We start from the raw sequence: 12,747 nt of genomic DNA on the forward strand, positions 1-12,747 counted from the left end.
CTCTAGCCAATTTGAGAAGATGGTCAGTGGTCATCTTAAAGCTATCAGAGAGGTATTTTACTCTTCAGTGTATATATTTTTCATAGAACCTCAGAGTTTAAGATAACACTTCAGTTTTGTTTTTTTTTAATTCTGATGGTTTGGTCTGCATATTCAGTAAATGGAAAAATACTCTTAGTGGTTGAGAAGAGTGAATGTCCCTTGTCCGTCACTCCACCCCGTGCCCTTCAGTTGGTGTCTGGGCCTCTCTCTTAAGCAAAAGGCTCCAGAACCTGTCAAGGAAAAAAAGGACTGTGACCAGATGTCGTAGGAACAACACAGGTCCCTGCCCCAGGAATCTCCATTTTCAGCCAGACTCAGCTGGGAAGGCCCTGAGACCGCCTGTCTCTCCCTTTCTTCTTCCCCTTTGTGACAGGGTGCCATCCCCTTCTGGCTGCCTGAGCTGGTGTGAGGATAAAGGGGACCCAGGGTGGAAAGTGCTTTCCAACTGGACTGGGCTGGATGCAGGCAGCATTTCAGGGTGACACTCCGCCTCTGGCAGCAAGTTCAGTGTGGGCTAGACAGGAATCCGCCCTGGCCTTTGCAAGCACATCTCAACTGGCAGTGTCTGTGAAGGTCAGAGCTGCTTTGACTCTCTTACTAACGGGGCTTTTTTTTTTTTTTCTCCCTAGGACAGCCTCCTTTAGCTAGAGCCACAGAAGGGAAAGGGGACTAGGTCTCTATACTCCCCATCCTGCATTCGGGAGCCCAGAGGACCTCCTGGTCCCCCTTTGACAGCACCTGTGTCCCATTTCCCTATCTCCTTCAGGTCTAAGAGTGGTGCTGGGTTTGGAGAGCCCGAAGCCTCTGTGCCGTGCCTCTCACCTGCCTCTGCTCTGAAGAGCTCTCGACTGCAGTCGGCTGGCTGGGACTCTGCACGGAGCCTGCCTGGGACACCGAGACCTTCCTCCTTCGCAGCTGTCTCCTCCCTGGCTCCAGCATCTGCCTCTCTGAGATCTCCGGTCTGAGTTGCAGTTAAAAACCGTGCCTGGAGCTGGATCCTTACAAGTAGGTACTTTCTTGCCTTTTTTTTTTTTTTTTTCTTTTCCTGCCGGAATTGGGTGCGTTTCAGCGCTGGGGCAGCCGACTGGTAGAGCGGCAGGAAGCCGGTACTGCCGGGGGAACTCTCGGGTCATTGTTTCTGTCTCCTGCTCTCTGCCCCACAGACTCCCAGACGCTGAACTATCAGGGCGGTAGGCAGTCTGGGGGTTGCTCACAGAGGCTTCGCAGGGTTGTGGGGCCGTAGGAGGCTGGTGGGGGAGGAAGTTTCTAAGTAGAGTCAGGAAGGAGATGCAAGACCAGAGGGTTTCAACTCCTAAGGAAGCTGTGTCCTCATTAGGAGCTATTTTGTTAACGAGCCACACCAGCTATGGGAAGGAAGGAGGGAAGGCATAATTATTTAGGACCCCCCAGATAAGCACTCCAGGTAGCTTTGGGGGGTCAGGGGAAGAGCGTGTGCTGTTTTGCTGTCTTTAGATGTGGTCCTCCGAAGTGGCAGCAGCTCTGGGAACCAACTTTCAATTAATTGAAAGATCTGAGCTTTTTTCTTTTTTTTTGGCAAGATCCAGTAGCAGCTCATTGAACCTGGAATTCCCTCCTGATCCCACTCCCCTGTTGCCCGAGATCGAAAAGGAAGTCAGTATTTGCTTTTCCATCAAGGTCACAGATCACCTGACCAAACCCTCGAACAGCTGGGGAGCGAACGCTATTGAGCCGAACTCACAAGGCGCAGCAGCCCCAACCTCGCTCGAACCTTGCCGGAACCTCGCTTTCCGTGAGGGGGCCATTCCTCCTGCTCCAGGCTATGGTGGGGGGCGGGGTTTGGGGGGACAGGTATGCCAAGGGAAGGTAATGTGGCCCCAGCTTTTCTCGTGACAGTTTCCTCTTCTTCGTGAAGCTCCCCGTTCAACTGCTGCAATGCAGGCAAAAGTGACAGACACTCGCAGAAAAATGTGGGGAGGGAGTTAACGAGATTGCGTTCATATGCTGTTTATTGAGCCTGAGTTATCTCTGTTTCCTGGGTTGGTAGGAAGTGAGCTGGCTGGAGAACTCAGTTGGCAGAATCCTTTTCAGGAGTGCACTTCACCTCCCTGGGTGTCTGGGCTGTGCCTCCTGCTTCTTAGCCCAGGGGACATTGACCCTTGGACGCAAGGGCCCTGGAACGGGGAAGCTCTCATCATTTTGGCAGGACTGGCACGAGGTATCAGTAATCTTTTCGTTTTCGGACAGTGCTTTGTCTTTGCAAGTGGTTGTGTGTGGACTGACAGGCTCGCTGTCTGGGGCGCTACCTTGCTGAATATTTGACTTTGTGAGGTTGACTTCTCCAAGAATTCTCGTGGCAATAAGGCCGTGCTTTGAGCCAAGCTCTCTTTTCAAGGAAATCAATCCAAGGTGCTATTTATTTTGGCATGTAGCCTGTTTTGGGAAGAAATACAGCATTTTTATTATTGCAGAATAAAGAGAGGTTTGATGAGAACAAAAGTACAGAACTGGGTTTCAGTTTCAGGACAAAGTAAAGGGAGGTTTCTTTGAATTTGGCTTTGAGGTTAGAAATGAGATTGAAAAGGCATCATCAAAGAAATAAATGTGCTGAGTGTGTACTGCAGCACACACTTCCTCGGGGCTGACCCCGAGGAAATCTGTGCCCCCGGGCACGGACCCTGCTGGAACTGTTTCTAACGTGACCTGGTAGTTGCACATGAGGCCATCACTGCTGTCTGCCAGTGACTGCCTTTGGTGGCTTTTGCAAAGACAACCTAGTCCCCACCTTTTCACTGCCCGTTGGCTTTGAGAGGCAGTGTGGAGTGATGGAGTCACACAAACTCTCCTGCCCCTAATTAACTTGGTGCTTTGCACGGGCCACATAGCCTCTTTGTGTCTTTGTTCCTCGTATGTAACTTGGAGGCGATACCCTGAACTGAGGGTCAGCCACCTGTGAGAATATGGGAATTGGGGTGGGGTGGGGAGGTGGGTACAGAAACGAGTCCTGAGGGAGTTCTGGCCTTCCCCAGCTTACAGATTAGTAGTGGAGAAGAGCTGGAGAGAGATAAAGCTATGCATACTCAAAACACCTAGAATACTGGGCTAATGAGAGAGGTTGGGACCTAACTGGGTGTCCTTGCTCCTGGGATAGCTCATAAACAAGTGAAAAGTTATGTAACAACACCAGATAGCACAAGGTTCCGAACACTGAGATAAAACTAAATAGAACAAGTAATAAATTGCTCTATGTCAAAAATTTAAATGTTCCAGAAGATAGCAAAATTCCAACTCAAAAAGGAATTCTGTCCAACAAAGCTATTTTTCGCATTCTGTTGTATTGCAAATGAAGCCATATGTGTTGGTGTGGCAATTATTCCTCAATTCCACTCATGTAACCACACTGAACATCCACCCATTCAAAGAAACCCCCCCCCCCCCCCCCGCCTTAGCTAAATTCTAAGCCATCCAGCACAAGGATCAGTGTCCACAGTGGAGAAGCCTGGGATGGGTGGGGGCTGGAAGCCACATGATTTGGGTGTGACGTGTCCCTCTTTTCCTTCCTGTGTTGTAGCCCTTTAAAGTAAAAGCTTGCTGAGCCCTCTTCATAGAGTTAGATGTCAGCTCCATTTAATTTCGGTAGCTTTGGAATGCTAATTTTACTAAAATGTAAGTCTAAGAGAACCATTAGTGGTCTCCATAGAGTACTTTTTAAAAAGATTTTATTTATTTACTTTTAGAGAGAGGGGAAGGGAGGGAGAAAAAGAGGTAGAGAAACATCAATGTGTGAGAGATAACACGGATTCACTGCATCTTACTCACCCTCCACTGGGGACCTGGCCTACAACCCAGGCATGTGCCCTGACTGGGAACTGAACCAGCGACCTCTCCGTTCACTGGCTTGCACTCAATCCACTGAGTCACACCAGCCAGGGCCATAGAGTATTTCTTTAGTGAAACTTGCCCTAATGTGTGCTGCATAATTATCTGAAACCCTTTGATCCAATATATGAGGGGCTGAGCCCTAACTCGAGGGAAAGGCAGTGAGTATGGTAGAACTGTCCTAGGTGATGGTGAGTTTGTGCAGCGACAGGACTATATGCATCCAGGTGGCCCTGCTCTTGCTCGGGTGGAGCCTTGTTGCTTGGTGTCCTGCCCTGGAGAAGCAGGGCATGCCTTCGGCCAGCAGCTTCACAAGACAGCAGTTATCTTTCTCCATGCCCAGAAAGCATTTCATGTGCACCTGTGGGAGAAGCAGAGAAGCATGAGAGTCAGGAACACTGCCCCTTACACAAAGAGCTAGGAGTTGGTCACAGTGTCAGGCTGGCTGATAGGGGTAGACAAATGTTTGCAAATCACTCCTGTTCCCAGTGCAATTTTGGAGTCAGCTCGGCTTGAGGGTAAATTCCACTCTGATACTTGTTTGTAATGTGACTTTGGACAGGCCTATATACTCTCAGCCTCAGTCTCCCTATCGGAAAAGTGGGGACAATAGTAATCCTCTTGGGTTTAGGGTGCAGATTGCATGAGATAATTTGATTATGTTAAGTACTCCAGGTTCTACCTGTTGCTCAGTAATTTTGGGGGGTGGGAGGAAGAGGGGGAGCAGAAGAGATAGGAGAGGCCGTGATGATGGAGAGACAGGCTGAGGGGCCAAGCTTAGGGTTTGCATACTCACCCTTTTCTTCCCCAGGCTGCACCTTGAAGCTGCCGAGCCTCTCCTGCCCGCCAGCCTGCAGCTGTGAGATCGGTTGCAGTGTCCTCTGCCTGGGAACCTTCTCTTTCCTTTATTTTTTAAAAAATTTAAAAGTTATATTATCACAATAAAAATAAAATTAAAATTATAGTTATTTTTAAAATTGAAATATAATGGACAGAACACATTGTATTAGCTTTAGGTGTATAACGTATGAATTTGATATATGTATCCATTGCAAAATCATTCCCTCAGTAAGTTTTGTTAACACCCATCACCACCCATAGTTACAACTTTTTTTCTCATGATGAGAACTGTAGGATCTACTGTCTTAACAACTTTCAAATATACAAAACAATATTACGAACTATAGTCACCATGCTGTAGAGTATATCCCAATGACTTACTTACCTTATAACTGAAAGTTTGTACCTTTGACCCTTTGCCCATTTCACCTGCCCCCTCCCCCTGGCAACCACCGGTCTGTTCTCTGTGTCTGTGGGCTGGGTTTCTGTTGATGTTGTTTTGTTTTGTTCTTTAGATTCCACATATAAATGAGATCATACAGTATTGGTCTTCCTCTGTGTGATTATTTAATTTAGCATAATGCCCTCATGGTCCACCCATGTTGCACAAGTGGCAAGATTTTATTCTTTTAATGGCTGAACAGTATTCCATTTTGTGTGTGTGTGTATCGCATTTTCTTTATCCATTCATCTGTTTATGAACACTTAGGCTTTTTCAGGACCTCTCCTTTTCAACAAAGGTGACCCTCCCTCACCCCAGGTTTAAACCTTCTTATCCCCAAACTCCAGCTCTGTGCTGCTCCCAAACTCAAGTACTCGTTGCCCCAAAGCTCAGTGAGGAGCTCAGTGTCGCGTTCCCTCTGCAGGGAGTTCTTTGCCTGTAGATGCCCTGCCTGCCCTTTTGGCTCTGTCCCACCGGCTTAGGGAAAGGCCCTTCTGGTGGCTGCATGGAATGTGCTTTGGAGGAGCCAAGGCAGGGGCGAGGCGAGGCGAAGACTTCGGGGGCAATGGCTGTGCTTGCAGAAAGAGGATATACAGAAACCTTCCTGTCACCCAGACTTCAGACTTCCCCTTATCTGGCGGGCCTGAAAATCCCCAGCCCTCTCCCCCAGTCTACCGGTTTGTTCCCCTTGGTCCCATCCTGGGTTGCTGGAAGCCTCCCCTCATCCTCCTCTCACCCCCCAGTTTTCCCCAGTCCTTCCCTCATCCCTGGTGTGCATTTCTGGTCTGAGCACATTGACATTCCTAAAACAACCCAGTTTCCCCTGCTGATGTGCCACAGATAATTCATTACAATGATGTGTGTGGAGTTACAATCACACAAAAACCCAATTTCTTGCGTGATTTATTATAATGGGGGCAGAAGGCAGGTTGTTTACCATTTGAAGACAAAGTCCTGGGAATGGATTAAAACTTTGGGGGAATTTATGATCAAACCTCAAGGCACCCTAATTTAGAGTCAGGACAGTATGCTGCTTGAATAGTTGATGTGTTCTGGCCCCTCGTTCTGCCCACCGTTGGAAATTGCCTCTCAGTACCAGCTCCTAGTCAGTACTTGCAATTCTCTCACTGTTACCTTGAATCTGATTGGGATGTTGTAGATCGTTCATAGGTCTTTTGATTCCAGCTTTTTCACAAAATGGATAATTCTTTTGCCATGATGGGGTGAATCGATTTCAGCTTATGCAAAGAACAACATGCTGGTTATCAGAGCCCTGGGTCCCATCCCAGCTCCTTCGCTAATATGCCGAAAGGCCTTGCATCAAGCAATTAATTTCTGAGCCTCAGTTTCCTCATCTGCCAAGTGAGTAGTTAGATGAAATGCTTCTTCTGATGTCAACCATTGGTGATGTTCCCGGAAGACACACCCAGGACTGGCCCCAGGAGTGCATCCAGGCTTTTAATCTCCCTTCTTGGGGGGCTCTGAGCTCACGGGAACCTCTGGGAGAAAGGCGGTTATGGTCATACCTTTCTTTGGTGTTATGTTCCCTCCATACTTATTCTACCTCTAATGAGACTCTCCATTTTTCTATCCTTCTTTCTTTCAGAACCGTCCAACACATTGCACAGACTGAGTGGATGACGCGTGCCTAAGAGACCGGCGGTCGGCATTCCCTAAGATGGAGAAGGCAGATGGTAGGCAGGCTGCTTTGTATTTCTCGGTCTAATGTGAGCACTTGAGTTGGAGAGGCATTGTTACTAGAAGTCCCGGAAATAGCCTAGGGGAGGCCTACAGGAGACACTCCCCAAGCAGGAGGCTGGGAGACCCAGGCCGCGTGTTTCAGGCCTGAATAAGAGAACGTGGTAGGGAATGGGAATGAAGCCTTGTGTTTATATCTGACTTGTGTCATTTTCAGAGTGTTGTTTCTCATCTCTTCCAAGTACCAAGGGGGGACCAGGATGCTCTTGCTCACTGCCCTCATTTTAGAGCGGAGGAACTTGAAGGCTAAGAGAGCGGCACAATATAGGAAAATTCACACCTGTGTGATTCTTCCGGTCATTTCATTTCTCTGAGCCTCATTCTCCAGGTGTATCAGTTAGCTTTGCTGTATAATCAAACCACTCAGACGTACTGACTTAAAAATATTTATATTTCTTTAAAAGATTCTGTAGGTTCGGTCGGGCCATTATACTGGTCGGGGCCAGCTTGGCTGAGCAAGTGGCTGTGCTCACATGGCTGCGGCCTTCTGGGTGACCTGGCTGTTGGTTTAGAATGGCTTCTCTCAGGTGCCCGGTGGTTGAACGACTCCATATCACCTGGTGCCTTGGTGATGATTTGGCCAAGTGTCTCTCTCTGTCCAGTGGGCGCCCTGGGGGTCTAGGGGCAGGGGTTGTTCACATGGCGGCAGAACAGCTCCAAGCACAGCAAAAACAGATCCTAGTGTGCAGGTGACTTCCAAGTCTCTGCACATGTCACATTTCCTGGTGGCCTACTGGCCAAAGCAAATCACAAGGCTACGCCCAGGGTTCGTGTAGAAAGGGAGTAGTACCCAAGGCAGGTATATACGTGTAGCTATTTTTATAAACAGTCTATCGTATCTCGTCCACAAGCAGGGATTAGTACCTACTGTACGGGGTTGGTAAAGAACTCAATGAGATAATGCATGTAAGGTTGTTGCGTAACACTATTTAGCACAACACATGTTTCGGGGGGAGGGGTTAAATGTAGACAATTGTACTTGAACAACAATAAAACAATTTTTAAAAATGTTTCAGTGAATATTCCCTTCCTCCCCTCCCCAGAAAACGAGCCAAGGGTCATAGCCTAGATTCTGATGATCAGATTTCTAACGAAATGCTTTTTCCAGATCATGAAATGTCAGGACACAGGGGAGCCTGTAATCCCCCTTGAATCACGCGGCCCTCCCCTGGCTCAGGACTGAGGGGCCAGACAGCAGCTCCAGCCTTTCTGCTTCCTTCCTTCCACATGCAATCACCGTGTATTTCAAGTCTGCCTTTCTCCCCAGAGAACTGCCTTTTTGGTGCATCCCTCGAAGAGGTCCCACAGAACACCAGCTAATTCCCTGAATGCCCTAGGGGCCTGTCATTTTTACCTGCCTCATTTGTCCCCACTCAGCACCCTCGAACTGCTGCTCTCCACGAGGCGAACCACAGCTGCTCAAGAAAGGCACCCCTCCCTTCAGGCGCACACATCTCATGAAAGAAAAGCAGGAAAGGGAATCTGAGAGGCTCCTGTCATTCCCCTTCTTTCCAGCTCTATTTTTGGCCACTTTCTCTCGAGTTTCTGTTTTTCCCATTTTCTTCAGAAACCGAGATAGGCTTTCGGCCTTTTTTTTCTCACTTTCATGCCTCTGATTGGTTTGCTCACACACCAAACTTCTCTTTGTTCAGGATAATGACTGTGGCACTTCCCTTCTTTCCTTGTCCCCTTCTAATGCCCTTTCTCGAGTCTGTGTGTGACTCAGGCTCAGGACTGGGTTGGCAGGTCCTTGCTGGGGGTCTAGTCATCTGGTGTGCTTTCACTTCGAGACTGTAGGCATTCTAGGGAGCTCTGAGCTTCGTGTATCTTACCTTTTTCCTACTCCCCTGACTCCTTTTCCCAGTTTCTTCACAATTATTTTCTTGGACCTTCATTTCCTCTTGAGGTTGTAGTCCTAACACAGAGTTAAATAGTCCAAGGAGAGGGCACATTTTTAGTCAGCCCTCCCCTCGCCCACCCTTGCCTTCTGGCCCCTTTGTGGAGTGCCTGGGCCATTGTCCCTACTGAATTAGTCCCAACAGTCACGACAACCCTGTGAATTAGGCGTTAGTATTGCCATGGTACAAATAGGGAAATTGAGGCACAGGGAAATTAAATAATTTATCCTGAATTAGAGAGAGAGGAGATGACAGAGCCCGGATTCAGATCCAGCCAGTTTGGCTCTGTGTTGGTATATGTGATCTGAAGTTCACTCTGAGCAGAGAGAGTCTCCTAATTAATTCTTACCCTGGCCACATGCCCAGAGTGCTGGGCTCCTGCATACCTGTCACCAGGTAGAATTAAGAGGAGCAGAGCTCCTAGTGAGCATAGGTCTCCCAGCATATCAGATCCAGCTCCCTCATTCAAGGGCCAGCATTTCTCTTGTACTGGGAGAAAGAGGAGGGACACAGAGTGGCAGATGGCAGGCACAACAGCACAGTGGATCACTGGGTGTGCGTATGTCCGTGTGTCTGTGTATGTGTGTCTTAGTGATGCCCCGGAGTGCCAGCTTAGGAAAGCACCCACTAAACCCAGCGTCCTGGATAGCTGCTCAGACCCACAGACTCCTTTGGTTGCCTTCACTCTCCTTTGTGGAAGATTTTGCCTTTCGGTCTCCTGTTTCTTGTTTGATGCTATTATTGTGTTTGTGGTCTGGACCCATTCCCAGAGGCCGCTGGGTAAATTGCTGCATTTCTACCGAGTAGAGGCAAAAAGGAGAGAGATAAATAATGCAGCCTCTTCTTTAGGACAGTTCTTTGCCTTCTGGGTCATAAATCCACTCTCCACTTAATCTTAGACAAATATCTCCTCTCTGATTTGGCCTGTCCCTGTAGGGACAGGGAGGCTGCTGAGTGGACCAGGAGGCCTAAAAATGTTGGAAAGTGCAGCTTGGAGAACTAACAGAGAGCAATCGCTCTCAGTTACTGAAACTGCTAGTGCGCTTCTTTGGGGAAAATCACGTTGGTCTAAAAAGTGTGTTGGTAAATGTGAACTTACTTGGGGCTCTTCAGGTGCTGGAGTAGCGTTCACTCCTTATCTGCCTGGAGCTCAGGTATCTGCCAGAGAAGCTCTGGAACCCAACGAGGGCCACCCCGGGTACCAGCACCAGCGCTCGATTCTGTTCCCTGCCGTGGCTGTGATGTGGTCACCCACAGGCCCTGCAGCTTTACTAGGCTGGTCGGCTCGATTGGGTCAGTGTTCATCCGTCAGCCTTCCCGTGTCTGTTGGCTTTGTTCAGTTCTTTGGAGATAACCGTACTTCCCTAAGCACAGAGGGCCACCTGACAAGCATGTGACACCTGCCAGGAGAAATCAGACAATCAAGGGGGAAGAGCTCAGCCCTGATATGTTATTGCCCTTAGGGGAAAGCAGCCCCAAATGTGCCCCAGGTAGCACCACCATCTGCATCTTTTCTTTGACCTTCCCCCTTCCCTCCCTTGCCGTTAGTTTCTCTCACCTTCGTGGGGTCAGCCGTCTCCCAGCTGGTCTTCAGGGCTCTGCTTCATGCTTCATCTCAGCCTCTGTCAGGATGTTCTTTGTGAAATCACATTTGACCAATCACTCTCTTGTGCAAAACCCTTCCATAACTCCCATTACCCAGAGAGTAAATTCAAAGCCTGTGGGTGCCTGCCGATCTTTCCAATTTTGTCTTTTCCTACTCCTCACCCTTCTCTACCAAACTCCAAGTCATTGCCCTATCAACCCTGAACTACTGTGGAATTTCACACCTTCATGCCTTTGTACATTCTCTGACATATATGTGGGATCTGCCCTGGCTATCCATTGCTGCATAACAAACCACTCCAAACTTAGTGGCTTAAAACAATCATGTATTAGTAACACGGGCTCAGTTGAGTGGTTCTTACTTGGGTCCCCTTCTGTCATTGAAGTCAGATGATGGCTGAGGCCAGAGTCATCTGATGGCTCTTTATTCATGCCTGGCACCAGGGCCAGGATGGCTGGACCAGCACGGGCTAGCCAGGTATCTCTCTCCCTCTCTCCACATGATCTCTCAATGGGGCTACTTGGGCTTCCCCATAGCACGGCCATTTCAGGGAAGTTGGACTCCTCACGTGGCTTCCGGCTTTTCACGGAGAGTGCATTCTAAGAGACCTAGGCAGGCTTACAGGATTCTCATGACCTAGTCTTAGAATTCTGTCAGCATCATTGCTGCTTTTTTTTTTTTTTTGTCAAAACAGTCAGAGCCCAGATTCAAATGGGTGGAGAAATAGACCTCACCTCTCAAAGTGAGATTCCCTGGACTATCTAGAGAGGGTAGAAACCGATGATGACCATGTTGGAGATACAGAGCTACAGTGTCTTTCACCCTCTTATTCTGGTAAACTGCTATCTGTTCATTTAACTCTAGTCATAGAGGATCTGGCACAAATAACACCCCTGCTTTTATTACAGAATCGTAAGCATGTAATTCTGTGACATAAGAATATCACACTCAAGCACACCATGTGACATTTTAGGTGAAACGTTCAAATTGCTGTCCATCTCGTGCGAGACATTCACGTCCCCTACCAACCACACTCAATGGCATCACTTCTGCTGGACCCTGTAGGTCACTTTTGTGAAGTCATCTTTTTTCTACCAAAGCAGAATTAACCTCTACGTTTAAGAAAATGACTCCAGATAAACTGGGAAAAACATATCAGGGGGGGAGACTGTTCCTTAAGCGTGTGTTTGTTACCGTCCTTGTCACACTGCCTTGCACCTGTGGGTGTTTCTAGCTACTCAGCCACACGGTTTTTGGGGGCAGAGCCATACCTGAGCCATCTCTGTGTCCTTAGGGTCTAGCTCAGCCACCAACACGTAGGTGCTCAATGAACAGTGGTTGAGGTGAGGGAATGAACTATGGCTATTTTGTGACTTTGCCCCCAGGGCCTATTACTCTTAGAACTAAGCAGTCAGCCAGTCGCAGAGGTCTGAATTTGCAGAGGTCTCTGTGGACCCAGCAAATCCGCCTCCCTTGTGGGACTTCACTTCCCTGTATCTGAGGCTTCCACGAAGATAACTATAATACTGGGCATGTAGTGAATGTTTATAGTGTGCTAGGCATCGATCTAAGCACTTTGTGTATATTAATTAATCAGTCCTCACCATGAGCTCATTTACCTATTATTCCCAGCTTATAGACGATGAGACACAGGGAGGCTAAGAAGTTTCCCCAAGGTCACAGAACCGAGTATAGACCAGGCTCTAAAGTGCATGTTCTCCCGAGCTCAGCATTTCAGAGCATGTTTAGAAGAATGCCACAGAGAGGAGGACATCACATGGGGGACATCAAAGGGACAAAGACTATTCCACCGAATGAAGAAACTACTTGGGGACAAGTCCCTATGGATTCAATACTTGAAAAACTGACTTGTTCTCAGTGGCTTGTGTTGGAAGTTAGTGCTTTGGTGTTATGGAAAAATTCCTGATGTCCCCTGATAGTTTGGGTCACCCTGAAAAGTCATGAGTCCCCTATTTCTAGGAGGATGTGTGCTGGTGTCCCCCCCACACACCTTTTTAAATAGATTCTACTTATCGATTTTCAGAGAGAGGAGAAGGGAGGGAGAGAAACATCAATGCGAGAGAAAAACATTGATTGGTTAGACCCTTACTGGGGGTGAACCTGTAACCCTGGCATGTGCTCTGATCTGGAATTGAACCAGTGACCTTTTGCTTTGTGGGATGAGGCCCAACCAAAGGAGCCGCACCAGTCAGGGTGCGGATGTCCCTTTTGACATTCATTGTCCCTTTCCCCTCACCACTTTACTTCCAGCCTGTGAAAAATGTGGTATTTCCTTCCTTGGC

General features: G+C 48.2%; 1 protein-coding gene across 4 annotated transcripts in view; it reads left to right on the forward strand.

Annotated features, from left to right (window-relative positions):
* KANK4 (KN motif and ankyrin repeat domains 4) overlaps positions 1–12,747 on the forward strand; it is a 65,481-nt gene that overhangs the window by 28,293 nt on the left and 24,441 nt on the right. The window contains exons 1-3 of one of the 4 annotated variants that reach the window (XM_037043645.1): positions 513–615; positions 809–1,047; positions 6,789–6,876. In XM_037043645.1, the coding sequence (XP_036899540.1) occupies positions 6,861–6,876 (16 nt within the window). In that variant the 5' untranslated portion in view covers positions 513–615; positions 809–1,047; positions 6,789–6,860. Of the gene's footprint in view, positions 1–512; positions 616–712; positions 1,048–2,159; positions 2,240–6,788; positions 6,877–12,747 lie in introns of those variants that run through there. The other 3 variants (XM_037043630.1, XM_037043635.1, XM_037043655.1) reach the window with 3 other exon arrangements.

The sequence above is a fragment of the Sturnira hondurensis genome, unplaced genomic scaffold (assembly GCF_014824575.4).
Source record: "Sturnira hondurensis isolate 20B ecotype Veracruz unplaced genomic scaffold, ASM1482457v3 Scaffold0000648, whole genome shotgun sequence".
Lineage (NCBI taxonomy): Eukaryota > Metazoa > Chordata > Mammalia > Chiroptera > Phyllostomidae > Sturnira > Sturnira hondurensis.